The sequence below is a fragment of the Lacerta agilis genome, chromosome 14 (genome assembly GCF_009819535.1).
Source record: "Lacerta agilis isolate rLacAgi1 chromosome 14, rLacAgi1.pri, whole genome shotgun sequence".
Lineage (NCBI taxonomy): Eukaryota > Metazoa > Chordata > Lepidosauria > Squamata > Lacertidae > Lacerta > Lacerta agilis.
The window spans coordinates 48,037,613-48,053,756 of NC_046325.1; the positions used below are offsets into that span (position 1 = coordinate 48,037,613).

A 16,144-nucleotide genomic window follows, 5' to 3' on the forward strand; every position below is an offset into this window, starting at 1 on the left:
AACCATTCAATAATTAAGTGATTCACTATGGCACCTTTTTCATGTTTATACTGGCATGGCTCCAGTAAATCAGTTGAGAATACTTCTAGGAAACGAAAAAATATAGTTCACTTCTACCCCAAGGAAATCCAGTGGGCTCAATGGTATTACATGTAAAGAGGAATTGTAGAGACTTGCCTGGCCCCATGCCTGTGTATACCACTAAAAAATGAATTGAATATCATCATCATCATTTATATTTTTCAAGTATTAAAAGCCAAGGCCAGGAGAGAAATGCTCACTGAGTAGCAGCTACACCCTTGATAAGTCCACCCCCCTGCCAACTGCCAGCCATTGTCAGGAGAAAGGGGGAGACATGGAGCCAACATTTCATTGGACCACATGATATCTCTACAGCCAATGAACAATATTTGGCTCCATGCCTGTGGGGCGGAACAGCCTCTTTTGCTGCTATCTTGGTGTGGCAACCCATCTAGTCCAAAACTAGCCAGGCACCTTTGGGACTTCTTCATTGCTTCTTCGGCCAAAATTAGTCTACTTCAGTGGATTTCAACCAGTGTGCCGTGGCACCCTGGGGTGCCTTGAATGATGATTGCGGTGCTGCAAGCAACACTGGCCTTCGTCTTTCTTTCCTCCCCTCCCTCCTCTGATTCCCTCTTGCATCTGTGCCTCACAAAGGCTTGCACAGCTCTTTGCTGTAGCGAGCCTGGCTACAAGCCCCCCAGAGGAATGGTGCCTCTGGGGCTGGCCAGGAGGTGCTTCCCAGGCCCCTGTGGAGCAGTGTGGGGAGGCACCTCTCTTTAGGGCACAGGGCACAGCTCAGAGACCAGGGGTGGCAGTTGCGGCTGCCCAGAGGACTCCCAAGGAGAGGGGAGAGGAGCAGTGCTGTCAAGTATCCCATTTTCCCCGGGATTCTCCCTTATTTTAAGCAGTTTCCCGCTGCTCTCCCTTATTTTTTATTTCCCTTAAATTTCCCGTTTTTAATGGAAGCAGCTCCTCCCCTGCTGGCCAGGGACTGGGTGGGAAGACTTCGCCTACTTGGGAGAGAAAAGCCTCAGCCCTCAAAGCAAGTGGGAGCCATTTCCCGTGCTTACAGGGGGGTGTATTCCTCCCCCTGCATCAGCCCCTATCCGTTGCCGTCGAGCCCCTCAGCCGGCCAATAGGGTTAGCTGGCAGGCGGAGCCTGGCTGCCTTTGAGCAGCTGCTGCTTCCTGTCCTGTTTTGATGGGATCAGACAAGAAGACGATGGGGCTCCATCGCGCGGAGCACATGGCTGCCCTCCTCTTTGCTGGCTGCCCTCCTCTTTGCTCCGCTCTGAGCCCGAGCCTGCTTGGAGTTTACATTGATGCTCCGCCCACTTTTGCTTCTGGCTTCGCCCACCACTGACATGTGACTGTCCCCGGGATAGGTGAGACTGCTGATCCCTTATTTTCAAATCCGAAACTTGACAGCTATGGAGAGGAGAGGAGGCTGAGGAAACACTCCACAAGGGAGGGTGTTCGAAAAAGGGTGAGAGGCTGCCAGCTCTGCAGCCAAAGGGTGACATAACTGGACTCCTAAGCCCCACAGAGGTGCTGCAGAAACAATGTAGTTGGTCAAGGGAGCCACGGACTCAAAAAGGTTGGAAAACTCTGGTCTACTTACTTTACTTTGCCTCACCTCATTGCAATTCCATACATGCACCTAAATGTATGTTGTACATGAAGATGCATATTTTATAATGTGAGAAAAGAATGTCTTTGTTTCAGTCCAATGCACAAATCTGGAAATGGGACTAGGGATTAGCTTCCGGGTGTATCTATCATGGAGAAAGCAAGACATTTTCCTGGCATTTCTCACACACCAAAATACATAGGTAAAGGTAAAGGACCCCTGGATGGTTAAGTCCGTCAAAGGCGACTGTGGGGTGTGGCGCTCATCTCGCTTCAGGCCGAGGGAACTGGCATTTGTCCACAGAAAGCTTTCTGGGTCATGTGGCCAGCATGACTAAACTGCTTCTGGCACAACACCGTGACAGAAGCCAGAGTGCACGGAAAAGCTGTTTACATTCCCGCCACTATTTATCTACTTGCACTGGGGTGCTTTGGAACTGCTAGGTTGGCAGAAGATAGGACATACCTCACCCATTGCAGGGATTCGAACCCGCAACTTTCTGATCAGCAAGCCCAAGAGGCTCAGTAGTTTAGACCACAGCGCCACCCGCTCCCTGCCAAAATATATACATCTTCAAACAGAAGGGTAGCATGCCTCATATTAAAACAGAAGAGCAAGCTCTATACTGGAATACTTGGAAATTCTAAAGTATGTGGTCACTTCAGCTAAATCTTTAATTTGTGTTAGATGCACAGTATTTGCCTTTATTTCAATGAAGTCAGTATATAAATCATGTTTAGTTAATGTCTCACCTTTAAACCAGATGTACCTGGTAGTCCATTGTCACCTTTTTCTCCCTAAAACACATACAAAATAGTCATTTTAAAAATGGAGAACTAATTTTTTTTAACAAGAAGCTTCCTTGTATACTTTGAAAGGTACAATTAATCCATAATCCTTCCTACTTTACCCTAAAAATGATTTGTGGCATCACAATGCATTTGCATTTATTAGCAAAATCTCAGAAATACATTGATTTCACTGACATTTCCCTTCTATAGAAAGAATGGGTGCATGAAGATATTGGAAAAGTTTTTTGTGCATAAAGACTAGTTTTAAGGAAACCTTTGGTCTAAGATATTAGTCTTGAAAACATAATCATTATTAACTCCACTGGCATTCGACATAAATATAGTCATAACAAGAAGTTATGTTATAATCAAAATATATAGTCAAAACAAAACAAAACAAAATAAAATAAACAATTCCTTCCAGTAGCACCTTAGAGACCAACTAAGTTTGTTCTTGGTATGAGCTTTCGTGTGCATGCATACTTCTTCAGTGTGTATCTGAAGAAGTGTGCATGCACACGAAAGCTCATACCAAGAACAAACTTAGTTGGTCTCTAAGGTGCTACTGGAAGGAATTGTTTATTTTATTTTGTTTTGACTATGGCAGACCAACACGGCTACCTACCTGTAACTCAAAATATATAGATTTGCTGTTTGTCTGTAGGAAAGATAGGACAACTGGCAACCTTCCTGTGTGGATTTTAAAAGGAAACCGCTGTTGTCTAAACTCCCCACAGTCTTCCTCCAGCTTTCATCTCATTTCTTCCCCTTTTCTTTCCCTCATCTTCCATGGCCCTTTCTGCTTCAGTCTCCCATCTTCCACCTGGTCATACCTTTAGCGTCTTGCTCCTTCCACCACATGCCGCCAACAAGGCCAAAACGATCAAAAGGACAGTTTCCTCCTCTGTTTTGGGCTTTCTCCACACACACCTTTCCCCCCCTCCCCACAAAGTACTTGTGGGTGGATACCTTGGATTCCCCCCCCCCCAGCCCAGCTGATACCTCCTGTGTTGTTCTTGGCTGGTGCCATTTTAGCTACATAAGCACAAATGCTGTTCATCTGAAGATTGAAAATAAGGGGAATATTGTAGCTGATCAAATAATGAAATCACAAATTAGCTGGGAGTACTGCTAACATGACAAACTGAATTCTTGCTATAACAAGTACACAAACGCTCTAGTATTTTTTATTAATAGTCCGCTGCATTGATTACCTTTGGTCCCATTGGTCCTTGCAGCCCGGCCTCCCCGGCTGGACCCTTTAACAAAATATAGTACTGTTTTATTTATTAAATTTGTATACCATTGTGTGCTACGGATTTTGAAAAAGCTTGCCTAAAATAAGCAATAATAACCAACTTATTTGTGTATAAATGCACAAATATCAATCCTAACTGGACCAAGTAGCAGAGCATCAATGATAAGCATCTTTTGTACAAATCTCCCCTGCTAGTCCTTCTTATGCACTAATACATCAAATGTCACTTTGAATTGTGCCTCTTTAGGGCAAAATTAGACATTACACACAACAGCATTTCCCCTTAAAATTCATACAACTGCCGACCTTCCTGTGTGGATTTTAAAAAGGAAATGTTGTGTCTTTCATAACTAACACAAAGTGTATATATTGGGACCAGAGAACAAACTGTCACAACAGAAGCAATTCTTGAGCACAATGCTGAAAGCTATAGTGCGCTGCCGATGTCTCTATGGTGTGCTGTCACCGATCTCAAATTCCTCTCTCAATGGTATCTGAAGAGCTCTGCATGCACACGAAAGCTCATACCAATAACAAACTTAGTTGGTCTCTAAGGTGCTACTGGAAGGAAATTTTTTTTTTTTAATTTTGTTTCCTCTCTCAATGGTCACCTTGGGAGGTTAAGGGAAGTTAAGCCTTCCTGTCCCTGCTGAAACAACTTGGGGGGGTTGGGCAGCAGGGAGGAATAAGGCCTGGCTTCAGAAACAGTGCAGCCTTTTACACAACATGATCCAAAACTTGGATCGAGAATATCTCATCGGACTGCTTCCTTTCCGGCTGAGGGAATAGGCAGCAGAGTAGCACCAAGAAAGCTCTTCCCATAACAGCAGGTTTTAATTAAATCCTCCTCAAAACATGCAATCTTCTTTTCAGCACTGTGACATGAAAATACTGAGCTGAGTCACTTCAATGGGCTTGCATGAGAAAAACTATAACCATTTGCATGAGTCTGGGGGAGAGTGATGTCATTCCTAATTCTGGTCTAGAACATTTGCCTAATCCTTTCCTTTCGCCCCACCCTGCTTTCCCAGTGACTGTACTCTCTTGTGTGTGCTCAAGGAAGCCCCAAGCCACTGCATGGTGGTTTTCTCTTGGAACTATATGAGCACAGGATGTAGCTATGACTACATGGTAAAACATTTCGGGTGCTTTCAGACAGGAGTCTATTGTGAAACTGGTACCGCTCAGGCACACAAGTTTTTCACAGTGTCCACACAATGCTGTTTGTATCACAGTGCCAACCAAACCTTCCCCTTTTACATTTAATCTGGCTCTTCCCTTACTGAAAATTCAAAACCAGGGGTCGGCAACCTAAGGCCCATGGGCCATAAGCGGCCCATGGAGGGTCGTTTAACCGGCCCATGGACCCCCGTCGCCCGCTCAGTTGACTCCCATGCGCTGCGCTAAACCGTGCGCTGCGCCTTCCGCGACAGTGGCCAGCTTCCCACTGGCTGCAGGAAGCTCCTGCAGCCAATGGGAAGCTGTGCACGCCTCCTCTGTGCCAGAAGGAGCGCCAGAAATAATGTTTGCGTGTGCGTGCTCACACACTCTGGTCCACAGTGGCGTCTGCGGGACCATGAACCGGCCCAAGCCACTAAAACTTTGCCAACCCGTGGTCAAAACAACCTATTGTACTTTCCAATCACCACTGATGTGGAAGACTGTTAGCACATCTTCTTCCCCTTCAGTGTGTGGTTTGTCACATGTGTGGTGATGTTTAGGTAGGAGGTCTCTGTCGCCACATTCCAACTTCTATTTGCTCTTCTCCTGAGCACAGCCTAGCCATTTTGTTTCCTGCAGCCCCCAATACAAGACAAAAGATGAATATTTCTTCCACATGCTGCATGCTGAATAAATGCTGGAATTTCCAGCAACCTGATTTAGAGAAGTTATTTTTGTAAGGTCTCCACACTGAAGCTGTGGGGGATTGCCTTGGAGACTGTAATCGCAGCACATACGTTGGACTTTACAATAATAGTAATATGGAGGTCTTGCACGAGACTGCTATCCTAATTTTGGGTCTTCCATTGATGCTGTGTATTTTTAAGGTAGGGGATAATGCCTGGTTGCAATGTTAATGGTTATGGGGCCTATAGGGCACTACTAAGGAGGGAGGGGGTGCTGCCACCCACCTTCATCAAATCAAACAGCATGGTAATATAGTTAAATATTGCTCTTTTGCAAAACCTCATTATTAAGGCAAACTAACGGAAATGGATTTGCACACGCTTCTATTTCATCCCTTGTGAAACATCACAACTGAATGCTGGTAACATTTGATCTTGTGCACTTCTGGTTATTTTTTTACTGCACACACAAAGGTACAGAAATCCACGTGTGCATGCCCTGCAGAGGGGGCCGCACGAAGAAAGCAGAACATGGGGAAGCTCATGCGCAAGTCACACATGTAGAAAAATCACATTTGGAAGCAATCTTAGTTCAGTAGGGGAAAATACAAATAGCTGATTAAATAAAATGAGATATCCCGGTAGGTTGTGGCCACAAGGATTTAGAACTGTAGCTGTCAACCTTACTTACATTTCGCCCACTTGGTCTTGAGGTTCCAGGTTCACGTGACAAACCAACGATGCCTGAGCCTTCCATATCCTAGTGTGTTTATTTTAAAAATGGAAAGTTAAGAGTTATTTTCCCTGTATACTTATTGTAGGGCAAAGGTTTTCTGAAGTAGGTTGTTAGACATTTAAAAGCACAATTTAATATATTTCTTTAAAACTTTCTGTCTACAATAGCACACTGTTGGGTACAGCACATATTCAGTAAGCTGAACTTTTGATGTGGGAAGCTGGTAATATCAATGAAGTATAACTACAGTCCCCGAAGCTCAAAAGGCTGGGAGCAGCTGGTGGCTGCTACTCTGGTAAACTGGCAGTACTTGAAGGATGGTCCTTTTCCACTCCCATGAGGAAAGTGGAGGCCATTTGCATTCTGATGGTATCATGGTGGAAGATCATCCAAATTCTTGCTAATCCTTGACCTTCTTACGGTCAAAGTCACTGGGTTAGAACTAGAGGAGATTCTGCAAGTTCATTCAGATCCACCCACAACACCATTCATTTGCATGTAAATTTAGTTAAAATGCCAACAGCCTTTTTTGTACGTAACAAATTTAGGAGGCATTTCTTCAATTATTCATTTAAAACATTTACTTCACTATCCCCAAATGTGTTATACAAATTGACCTAAGGTCTAAATATCTGAGATTTCTCTCTTTCACACCCTCCCACCCACTATAATAGCCACCAGAAAAGCTGGGACAGCAACTCAACTACAGCGTAGCCGATTAAAAACCTCTGATACACTCCAGGAGGAGTTCAACAGCCACTCGCCATCAGCAGATTGGCAATCTTTGCAACTTTAACACAGTATTTTGCACAGGCAAAATTCAGGCCAGATGCACTAAGGGCATACAAGACCTGTTCTGCATGGCACATTCTTTGGCATTCCCCAGAAACTGAACAAATGACTCTATTCTAGAGTATGCAACACACTAAGCGCAGTCTTGGACTCAACCAGGCAAAAGTGGAACTCAAAGCTGGAGGCTTGCCTAATGATTGTACAATGGAGAAAAGCCCTACACAACATTAATCCAGACACCTGCAAGATTAGATTGAGACTAATTCAACAACAACAACAACAACAACAACAACAACAACAACACTACATCAGTCCCTGCTGGATACCAGCACACACCTGTGAGGAAACTTCTGCCCACAGTTAGGCCTAGCTTGGATACTAATTTGGCTCATTAAGCTGATCCTCCAAGCCACACCCACTTGTTAAAATGACCCATGGAGGGTGGGGAAACTCAGGTTTTGGCCTGACAGCCAGATCCCATTCTCTTTAAACACTTTGGCATTTGTGCTGTGGACAAATTCCAGAGGTGCAATAGGCCACAAGCTGGCCAGACAAACCTTCTCCTGCGGGAATGTCAATTATCAAACCTTTCTGGAAGAAAAATCAAGCTAGAATTAATTAGTCTTAGATAAATCCCTGGAGATAGGAAATGTCAATGATTTAATTGGCTAAATGCCAACCCACCGGGGGCTTTCTGAATGGCAGGAAAGAACAGAACAGTTCCATCGGGCTACGCTGGCAGCCAAAAAGTAATCCTCCTGCACTGCAAATCCCAACTCACACTAAGCATGGAAGGTTTAATGCAGGACCTTTTGAAATTAGCAGCTCATGAGAGCATCCGGTTTAGCAAGCTACATAAAAACACAAACTTTCAAGAGATTTGGAATGATTTCTTCACCAAGCCATGCAGAGTGGGAGCCATAGCACATAAGCAGGAACCTTACTAGCTCCCCTTTGCTCAGCTGATCACACAAAACCATGTTGTTGCCTACTCACTCTGATCCCTGGTCCCCGGCACAATCCATTACACAAGGAGACCATGACTGAATACTAGGAAGAAAATACAACTGTATTTTCCACACCTTTGTTTGCCCTGCCGCTTTCCAATGAGGAAACCCGATCTTCAGCACTGAATTGGAACAAACAGGGTTTTCTGAGGATTGCTATTTGCTCCGATTTAGCACTAAAGAGTGGATTTTCCAGGGGAGAGCAACAGAACAAAAGCAAAACTGCTTGGAGTCATGACTAGAAAACGCGGTACAAGTGGAAAACCACTCAGACCTGTGTGGATAAGCCCTAAAAGAGGTTAAGGGGGAGGAACTAATGTATGTGGGGGAGCCAAGCAATCACTATAGAAATGCAAAAAGCTAATAAACTATCAGTAAGAAGGATTACCATTGGTTGTGTGCAGTGGCTAGACAGAGAGAGATCTCTGGGTCAGAGATGTGCCTTGAAACAATCCTTTAACCAGGCCCCTTACTATTCAGATCCTGCCCAATTGCCACTTCCACACAAAATTGTGACAGAGGATTGTGAACACCTAACATGATAAAGTATTCACTGAGGGAAATTTAAAAACCTGGGAGTCCAGAGCCAACTGAGATTGGGAGGAAAAATTCATTTCCAGTTCTGTTGACCAGCTAACCAAGTAGCCAAGTAGGCCCTAACACTAAAGGGGGTGGCTGGGTGGGGCATTTTGTGGGGGCAGAATGACCCCTGATTTTCTCAAGGCCAAGACTTGTATGTACTCAGCCCCTCCCACCCCTTTTAAAGAGATTACCTCAAATCCAAATCCATAGCCTGAGCCAGGGGGTCCTGGAGGCCCTGGGGGTCCTGGAAGTCCTGGGGTCCCTGGTTTCCCAGGCTCCCCATCAGCTCCTTTGGTGCCTGGTAATCCAATGTCTCCAGGGTCTCCCTGAGGGAAAGGAACAGATTATTTTGTAATGTAAAGGTGTGGATCTGTAGAGTGAAGTGGATGGTGGAGAGGAAACGCTTAGGAAGTGGGAGTGGGGAAAATCTCTTGTCAGTACTATATATCTTAATCCTGTTAAACCAAACAGTTCACTTCCACAAGGCGGAAGTCCACCAACTTGAATGGCTTTTAAAAAGAATTAGGCGATTTCATGCAGGGAAAGGCTATCAGCGGCTACTAACCCTGATGCCTGCATTCTGCCTCTACTGCGGGAGGCAGCGTGCCTCTGAATACCAGTTGCTGGAAACCACAAGTAGGGAGAGTGCCAGGGCCGGCCCACCATGAGGCAGATTAAGGCAGCCATCTTGGGTGGCCGAATGACACCCAACCCTGCTGCTGCCCCTAGAGAAGTGAGGAGGAGCGGTGGAAGCTTCCGGAAAGCTGCCACACGACCCCGGTAAATGGAGCTTTGGTGGAGAGGGGGAGTCTGAGGCGCCACCTTCCTGTTTCACAGTCCTGTTGCACTCAGGACCTGCTTCCAGGCTTCCCATAGGCACCTGCTTGCCCCTTGCGAGAACAGGAAGTTGGAGGATCTCGCCCTTTGGCCTGATCCTGCAAGGCTCCTGTTAAGTTCTTATATTCTTTTTTTTATGTACTTATATTCTTAAACACTTCTTACATTCTGTTTTCCGCGGAAACATTGCTAAATACTGCATCGCTTTTGCTGGCTCTGGTGAACTGGAGATAAAACTGAGCTGCCTGCATCAAAGCTGCATTAAATTACTCCAAAAAAAGTGAATGGTAATTGTGTAGTGGAAACAAACCCAGAATTAGTTCTTAAGTGTTAGACTACAGGCAGTGTTCTATGCAAAATCTTGGTACTGTTGATTCCAGTGGGGCCAAACTTTACCAATGTAATATAAGAACTATTATTAAATATTATTAAAGGTGAACCTGTTCAGTTACCTTTGATCCAGGTGACCCCCAAATACCTTGATCACCCTGTAAGATAAGACATATTACTTACTCTAGGCCTACACACCCTTACATTGCTTGTTATTGATGCAAGTTATTGAATCAAATCCCATAATTATTTGGAATAAGGAAGAACTGAACAGAAGCTGAGAACCGATTCTTGTCATAGTAACCATCTCGGCCATCTCGACTCCTCCAACTCAAACTAAGCACAGAAAATATGCCAGTGTCAGCCTTCAGTGGAAAAACAAACGCTTGTATTCCACTTTTAAATACATACATTACCTAAGAGACGGGCTTGTATGTACACTGCCATGTATTTGAAACCAAACCTTATCATGCTCTCTGGGGAAAAGCAAGCAAAGGATTCACATTGTTAGATAACCTTTTCGAAGTCTTTATGTGGGTACTATAAACAGAACACTATTTAAACTCGGTGAGAATTCAGTTTCATGTCTGAGTGGAGTGCTTAATCTATAATACACAGTATGTCTGCACTGAGCACTTGATTTATAATTTAGTAAAGGGTAAAGGGACCCCTGACCATTAGGTCCAGTTGTGTCCGACTCTGGGGTTGCAGCACTCATCTCGCTTTATTGGCAGAGGGAGTCGGCGTACAGCATGACAAAGCCGCTTCTGGCGAACCAGAGCAGCGCACGGAAATGCCATTTACCTTCCCGCTGGAGCGGTACCTATTTATCTACTTGCACTTGACATACTTTCGAACTGCTAGGTTGGCAGGACCTGGGACCGAGCAACGGGAGCTCACCCCGTGGCAGGGATTCGAACCTTCAACCTTCTGATCAGCAAGCCCTAGGCTCTGTGGTTTAACACACAGCGCCACCAGCGTCCCGATTTATAATTTAACCACTCATTAAGCATTCAGTTCATGGCAGGATTGTGAAAAATACCTATTCTTTGTCCCCATACTTCTGGTTTAGATGGGCATGCCTTGCATACGGACTATCAATGGCTCTCAAAGGGTGTGATGCGCCACTCTGGTGTGGCAGGAAGGGTGGCAAGTGTGGCAGAAGATTCGAGGATGACCAAAGAAATAAACACTATAGCATAGCATAGCATAGCATAGTATAGTATAGTATAGTATAGTATAGTATAGCATAGTATAGTATAGTAGTGTGTAGCTGCATTGATTTATACCCCCAAAGAATCCTGAAAACTGTAGTTTGCTAAGAGTACTAGGAATTGTAGGTCTGTGGGGAAGGGGCTACAGTTACCAGGATTCTTTGGGGGGCGCCATATGCTTTAAATGTATGTTGAATGCACTTTAATCATATGGTGTGCACCTGCCTCCTATGGGACAGAGCTGTGAATCAGAAAGTCCCTCATTGGACCATCACCTTTGTCCTGCGCCATGAAGCCGCGAGGGAGGGGGGCTGAAGCAAGTTGCTCATAAAATCAAAGTAACTTATATATCAGGCATCCCCAAACTCGGCCCTCCAGCTGTTTTGGGACTACAACTCTCATCATCCCTAGCTAACAGGACCAGTGGTCAGGGATGATGGGAATTGTAGTCCCAAAACAGCTGGAGGGCCGAGTTTGGGGATGCCTGTTATATATGGTACTTGTAAGGATGATAACAAAATATAATGTGAGAAGAATTAATTTTCAACAATCAAAACTGTGAGCAATCAAAACCAATCTATATTATTATTATTATTATTATTATTATTATTATTCACACTGGAATGGTGCTACTGACAGCAGGCATATTATCAAATATCTGTGTCTGCAAAGCAAATTCTTAAATACTGAACTTCCACCCCAAATGGAGGATGGCCTAGGCCAGTGTTTCCCCATTAGCTGAGCACAGTGGACCCCCTATTTTTTCAAAAGCCAAGCCATGGACCCCTTACTTTTTAAAATGTGCATATTTCTATGCTAGTTTTTGTTTTGTGAAAGGTGCCACGGACCCCCTGGGTGGGTTGAGCACTGCGCAGTCCCCCTGGGATCCGCAGACCACCAGTTGGGAACCACTGACCCAGGTCGTCCCTCCCAAACCTGCTGCCAGGGCCGTCTTGTCATAGATGCTGGGTGGCGTGGTGCGCCAGGGCGCCAGGCCCCCCAGGGGTGCCCCCGCGAGCCCGCCAGCATACCGGGCGCCCCCTCCCCTCCACAACCCGCCCCCGCCCCCACGGGCGGGCGAGCTGCAAGCCGCCCGCCCTCCGGAGCCCCAGCTGCAGCGCTGGGAAGGGCGCACAAAGCCCCGCGCCGCTCCAGCGCCACGCCCCTCATCCCCCGCTCGCCCACCCCCCCTCCTGAGGGGCGGCCAGCGCGGGAGGGAGGTGGGCAGAGAGGTGGCACGTGGGGGGCGCTGAGGGATTGTTGCGCCACAGCGACCGATCCCTTTAAGACAGCCCTGCCTGCTGCTTCCCCAGGGTGTTTGTAAGCATCTCTAAAACAAACTCTTGAGTTTGCAACTTACTTTTTCTCCCTTTGCTCCTGCAGAACCAGCCAATCCATCTTGACCAGGACGACCAGGGGGACCCTGAAAAATCACAGATGTGAGCTACTTGCAATGACACAAATGATAAGGCTGCTTTTTAATCTACAGTATAATGCTTTTTTTTTAAAAAAAAAAAGGACCACCCCTCATATGTTCAGTATGATCTTTATAATCTCTTCATTAGTTAACAGGATTCTGGAATGTCTAGATGGTTAACAACTTCTTGGCAGTCGGATGAATGCATTCAGGACAGAAGTAATTACAGCAGCAGGCCCATGTCTTAGAATACAGGTCACAGCAACCAGCTGTAAAAGCAACAGTAGGGAGGTGTTTTAGCAAAGAACTGGCAGAAGAGGAGGTGACTCTGTATCTCACCCACAACTCCCCCCTTACATCTCTGTCGCTTTCAGTTTTACTCAGCTTATGCTGAAGCCTGGCTAAGTGAAATTCAGTCGTGGGGAAGGGAAGGTATCCACCACCACTCTTCTCCCACCTGCAATTTCTCCACGTAAAATTGACATTTTATCTTTTGCTTTTAAGCTGTTTGGTGCAGCACACGGTCCAAGATATAGGTTGCTCCCATAATGCATAGCTCAGATCTTAGATTCACTTGAAAGCTTATGGCTGGACACCTGCACTTCACACAAAGGCTGCCTCTTTTAAGTTCCTTGAAGAGATTCTTATCACTGCAAGTGATAACCCTGTCGAACAACTTATGTTCTGGAAATGGGGAAACAAAATGTGCAGAGCAGACAGTCTCATTTCATGCTAATTTTCAGAAACAGCAGTCATAAGATGTTTTGTGTTTGTATGAGGGAAGAGAGCTGTTTCTTGTCGCAAAAAGAGAATGCTACTTTCTTCCTGTTCCTTTGAGCATGCTGGCAGTGTAGGTAGGTGGTTAAAAACAAAACATCTTGTGCCATACTTCAAACACTACTGTGTACTTGTGACAATATATGGGAGGCTCAGGTAACTGTTTATTAAAGGGCTGAAGTTGTAGGTGTTAAACACGCATACTGCTAAGTCAAATTCCACCCACGAACTTTTGCAATCAGACAAAACAGACAAAATCAAGTTCTTAGTAAGATGAAAATTTCCAGTTGCTAAAGGCAGTTTTTACCCATGCATTTACATACACGCTTCCTATTAAAAAGTTGTCCAGTCAACAAGGCTGAGATCACCACAGGGGCTACACTGGCAAATCTGCTCTTAGAATTATTTCCCAATTTCATGCCTCAACATGGGTTCTTAAGCAGGTTGGGGTGGTAAAGGTAAAGAGACCCCTGACCATCAGGTCCAGTCGCAAAAGGGCTCCTGATTCCAGAAGCCATGCTTCTCCCTAATAAGCTGCCTGCTAGCCTGGTGCCCGTCTTTCAGCAAGAGCCTGGCATCTCTTGAGGGAGGGCAGATCCTGCTTGCAGCCTGTTCGGCTCCCAGGCTCCGGAGACAGAGCCCTCAAGGACAGAGTCAGGCTGCACACAGGCACCTGCAAATGAACTCTCCAAAGATGATATTTGCCTGCTGCTGAGGAGGCAGGCAAGGGAGATGGGGAGCTAAAGCAGAGAGTTACCCTGCACTGCACAGATGATTCCTCAAAGAGCGGTTTTTTGTGTCAGCCTGCCACTGCCACTACAGGAGGCATGGAAGAGCAGCTGAGGCAGAGTTAGCAACTGCAACGCTGCCCAGGACAGGAAGAAGCATCAGCTTCCCGATTTTTGCAATGCCGTGCTTTTTTTACTATCGCACACGGGCACACACACAATTCACGATATATTGCCAGGTAATCACGATTTGCTCTTGATATCAATGTAAGACAATATGTCACCCAGCCCTACTCTTTACCTGGTGAAAGAAGGCACTGCCATGGCCACACCTGTGCCATCCTTCGCATGGCAAGTAGAGACAGGTGGATTAAGTGCTGCCGTGCTGCTAATCAATATTTGATCTTGGGCAGCGTTGCTAATATATGACGCTAAAGTTCTCAAATACTCACACGAGGACCTGGATGCCCAGCGGCTCCACCTTTCCCGTTTTCTCCTGGCAACCCAGGAATTCCTGCATTTGAATCTGGTGCTGGCAATCCTGGAGCACCCGGTAGACCTGGAGGCCCTGGAGGTCCGGGGGCACCCTAGATAAATCAGATATATTGAGATTAAGATTTTGCTCCTGTTCCCTCAGCAGTGGACTCGCTGGGACACCCTGAGAAGCTGATGTCTCGCAGCACAACACAAAAACAATAATACTTCTTTACTTCAGAGAGTTCTTACAATGACAACAGGTGTGAAATGCATTATTATAAGTAATGAGAATGCATTGTATGTTCTTAATAGAGGCCATTGAATATGGTTACACTTTCAGAAAAATCCAGAATCCCCCGAGTATAATTTTCAGGTTAAGAATCCACAGGACCTCAGAACAAACTGATCTTGGTGTGACAGTGAACCAATTAGTTCTCAGGCTCCTCTGTCATTTCAGGTGTCATTTAAAGGGAGGTTTAGACTAAGGTTACCAGATGTCCCTGTTTCCCAGGGACGGTCCCCGGATTTACAAATCAGTCCCCTGACAAAAACCCATCTATTTAGTAGGAAGTTGAAAAGTGTCCCCGGATTCATTGGAAAAAAAAATCTGGTAAGCTTAGTTTAGACCAGAGTTTAGTCCACTGGGTAGGGTTTATTTCATAACCTATGTCATTCTTCCATTGTTTTTTGTCTGAGGTGAGGGGATTTATGGGATTCTGGAGCAGTGTTTTGTATATTGCGGATACCATCCCCTCGCCGTATCCCTCTGCTGTCAGGAAAAGGTTTTCGAAGGAGGACGCCTTCACCCTGGTGTGGCTCCCCTTCATTACACAAACAGCCCAACAAGACAACAACAAACCTCACCGACAGCATACGAATCAATATGGCTATCTTGACCCAATTGAGCACCACCGTACAGGTTTTTCTCTTATTGTGATGTTAGTGTCTTATATCTTTAAAGGTACTTTGTGATTTGAAAAGCCTTTACAAGTTAGCAGTAGCCATCAGGACCTACTTACCCTTGGAAAGTCTATGTCTCTGTCAGAGTCACCAGAGCCAGAGGCTTCCATTTCCACTCTTCTCTGAAACAAACAACATTAATTTTAGAATATTGTTAGTGGGAAGTGAACTCTACATCCCAGTAATTCTCTTCAACATTCCTTAAAATTCCTCAGACATTTTCCCTGAGCGGGGATGTTCTAATTTGCCCCAAATTATATTTTAGGTGAAACTAGGGGGCAGCCTAACTCTTACACCACGCCAGAGAATTTTTTTCCAGATTCACTGGAATTCCTTTGGCTTTTCTAAATAGTCATCAGATGATTATGCCCAAGCAGGAATTTCAGGGATGATAACTCTAATATTACCCTGTAGAGAGAAGATACTGGCAGAAAAGGATGGATAAATCTGTTGATGGACATAAAGCTGTGATTTAACTCCGTAAAGGGCCAAGAAGTTAACACCAGGAGCTTTGCAAACCACACCTGAGCACCTTCCTCTCTGCCTCACTGAGACAACTTGCAACAGTGTCAATGCCTGTTGTTGGCTGTGTGTGGACTTAATAAAATCTTATTAAAAAGGAAAACCAAAACCAAATTAGATAAACACAAAGAACAGACTCGCTTGAAGTGCCAACTGCCTGGGGAAACAAAAATGTATTTGCACTGACAATGCAGGTGCTCGGCAAACTTCCCTGGA

At 45.4% G+C, this 16,144-nt stretch overlaps 1 protein-coding gene across 1 annotated transcript in view; it reads right to left on the reverse strand.

Moving 5' to 3' along the window:
* Positions 1–16,144, reverse strand: part of COL15A1 (collagen type XV alpha 1 chain) — a 75,863-nt gene that overhangs the window by 44,120 nt on the left and 15,599 nt on the right. The window contains exons 9-16 of the mRNA XM_033169365.1: positions 15,466–15,528; positions 14,422–14,556; positions 12,408–12,470; positions 9,956–9,991; positions 8,858–8,992; positions 6,241–6,309; positions 3,659–3,703; positions 2,406–2,450 (exon numbers count right to left, since the gene is read on the reverse strand). Coding sequence (XP_033025256.1) covers positions 2,406–2,450; positions 3,659–3,703; positions 6,241–6,309; positions 8,858–8,992; positions 9,956–9,991; positions 12,408–12,470; positions 14,422–14,556; positions 15,466–15,528 — 591 coding nt within the window. The remainder of the gene's footprint in view (positions 1–2,405; positions 2,451–3,658; positions 3,704–6,240; positions 6,310–8,857; positions 8,993–9,955; positions 9,992–12,407; positions 12,471–14,421; positions 14,557–15,465; positions 15,529–16,144) is intronic.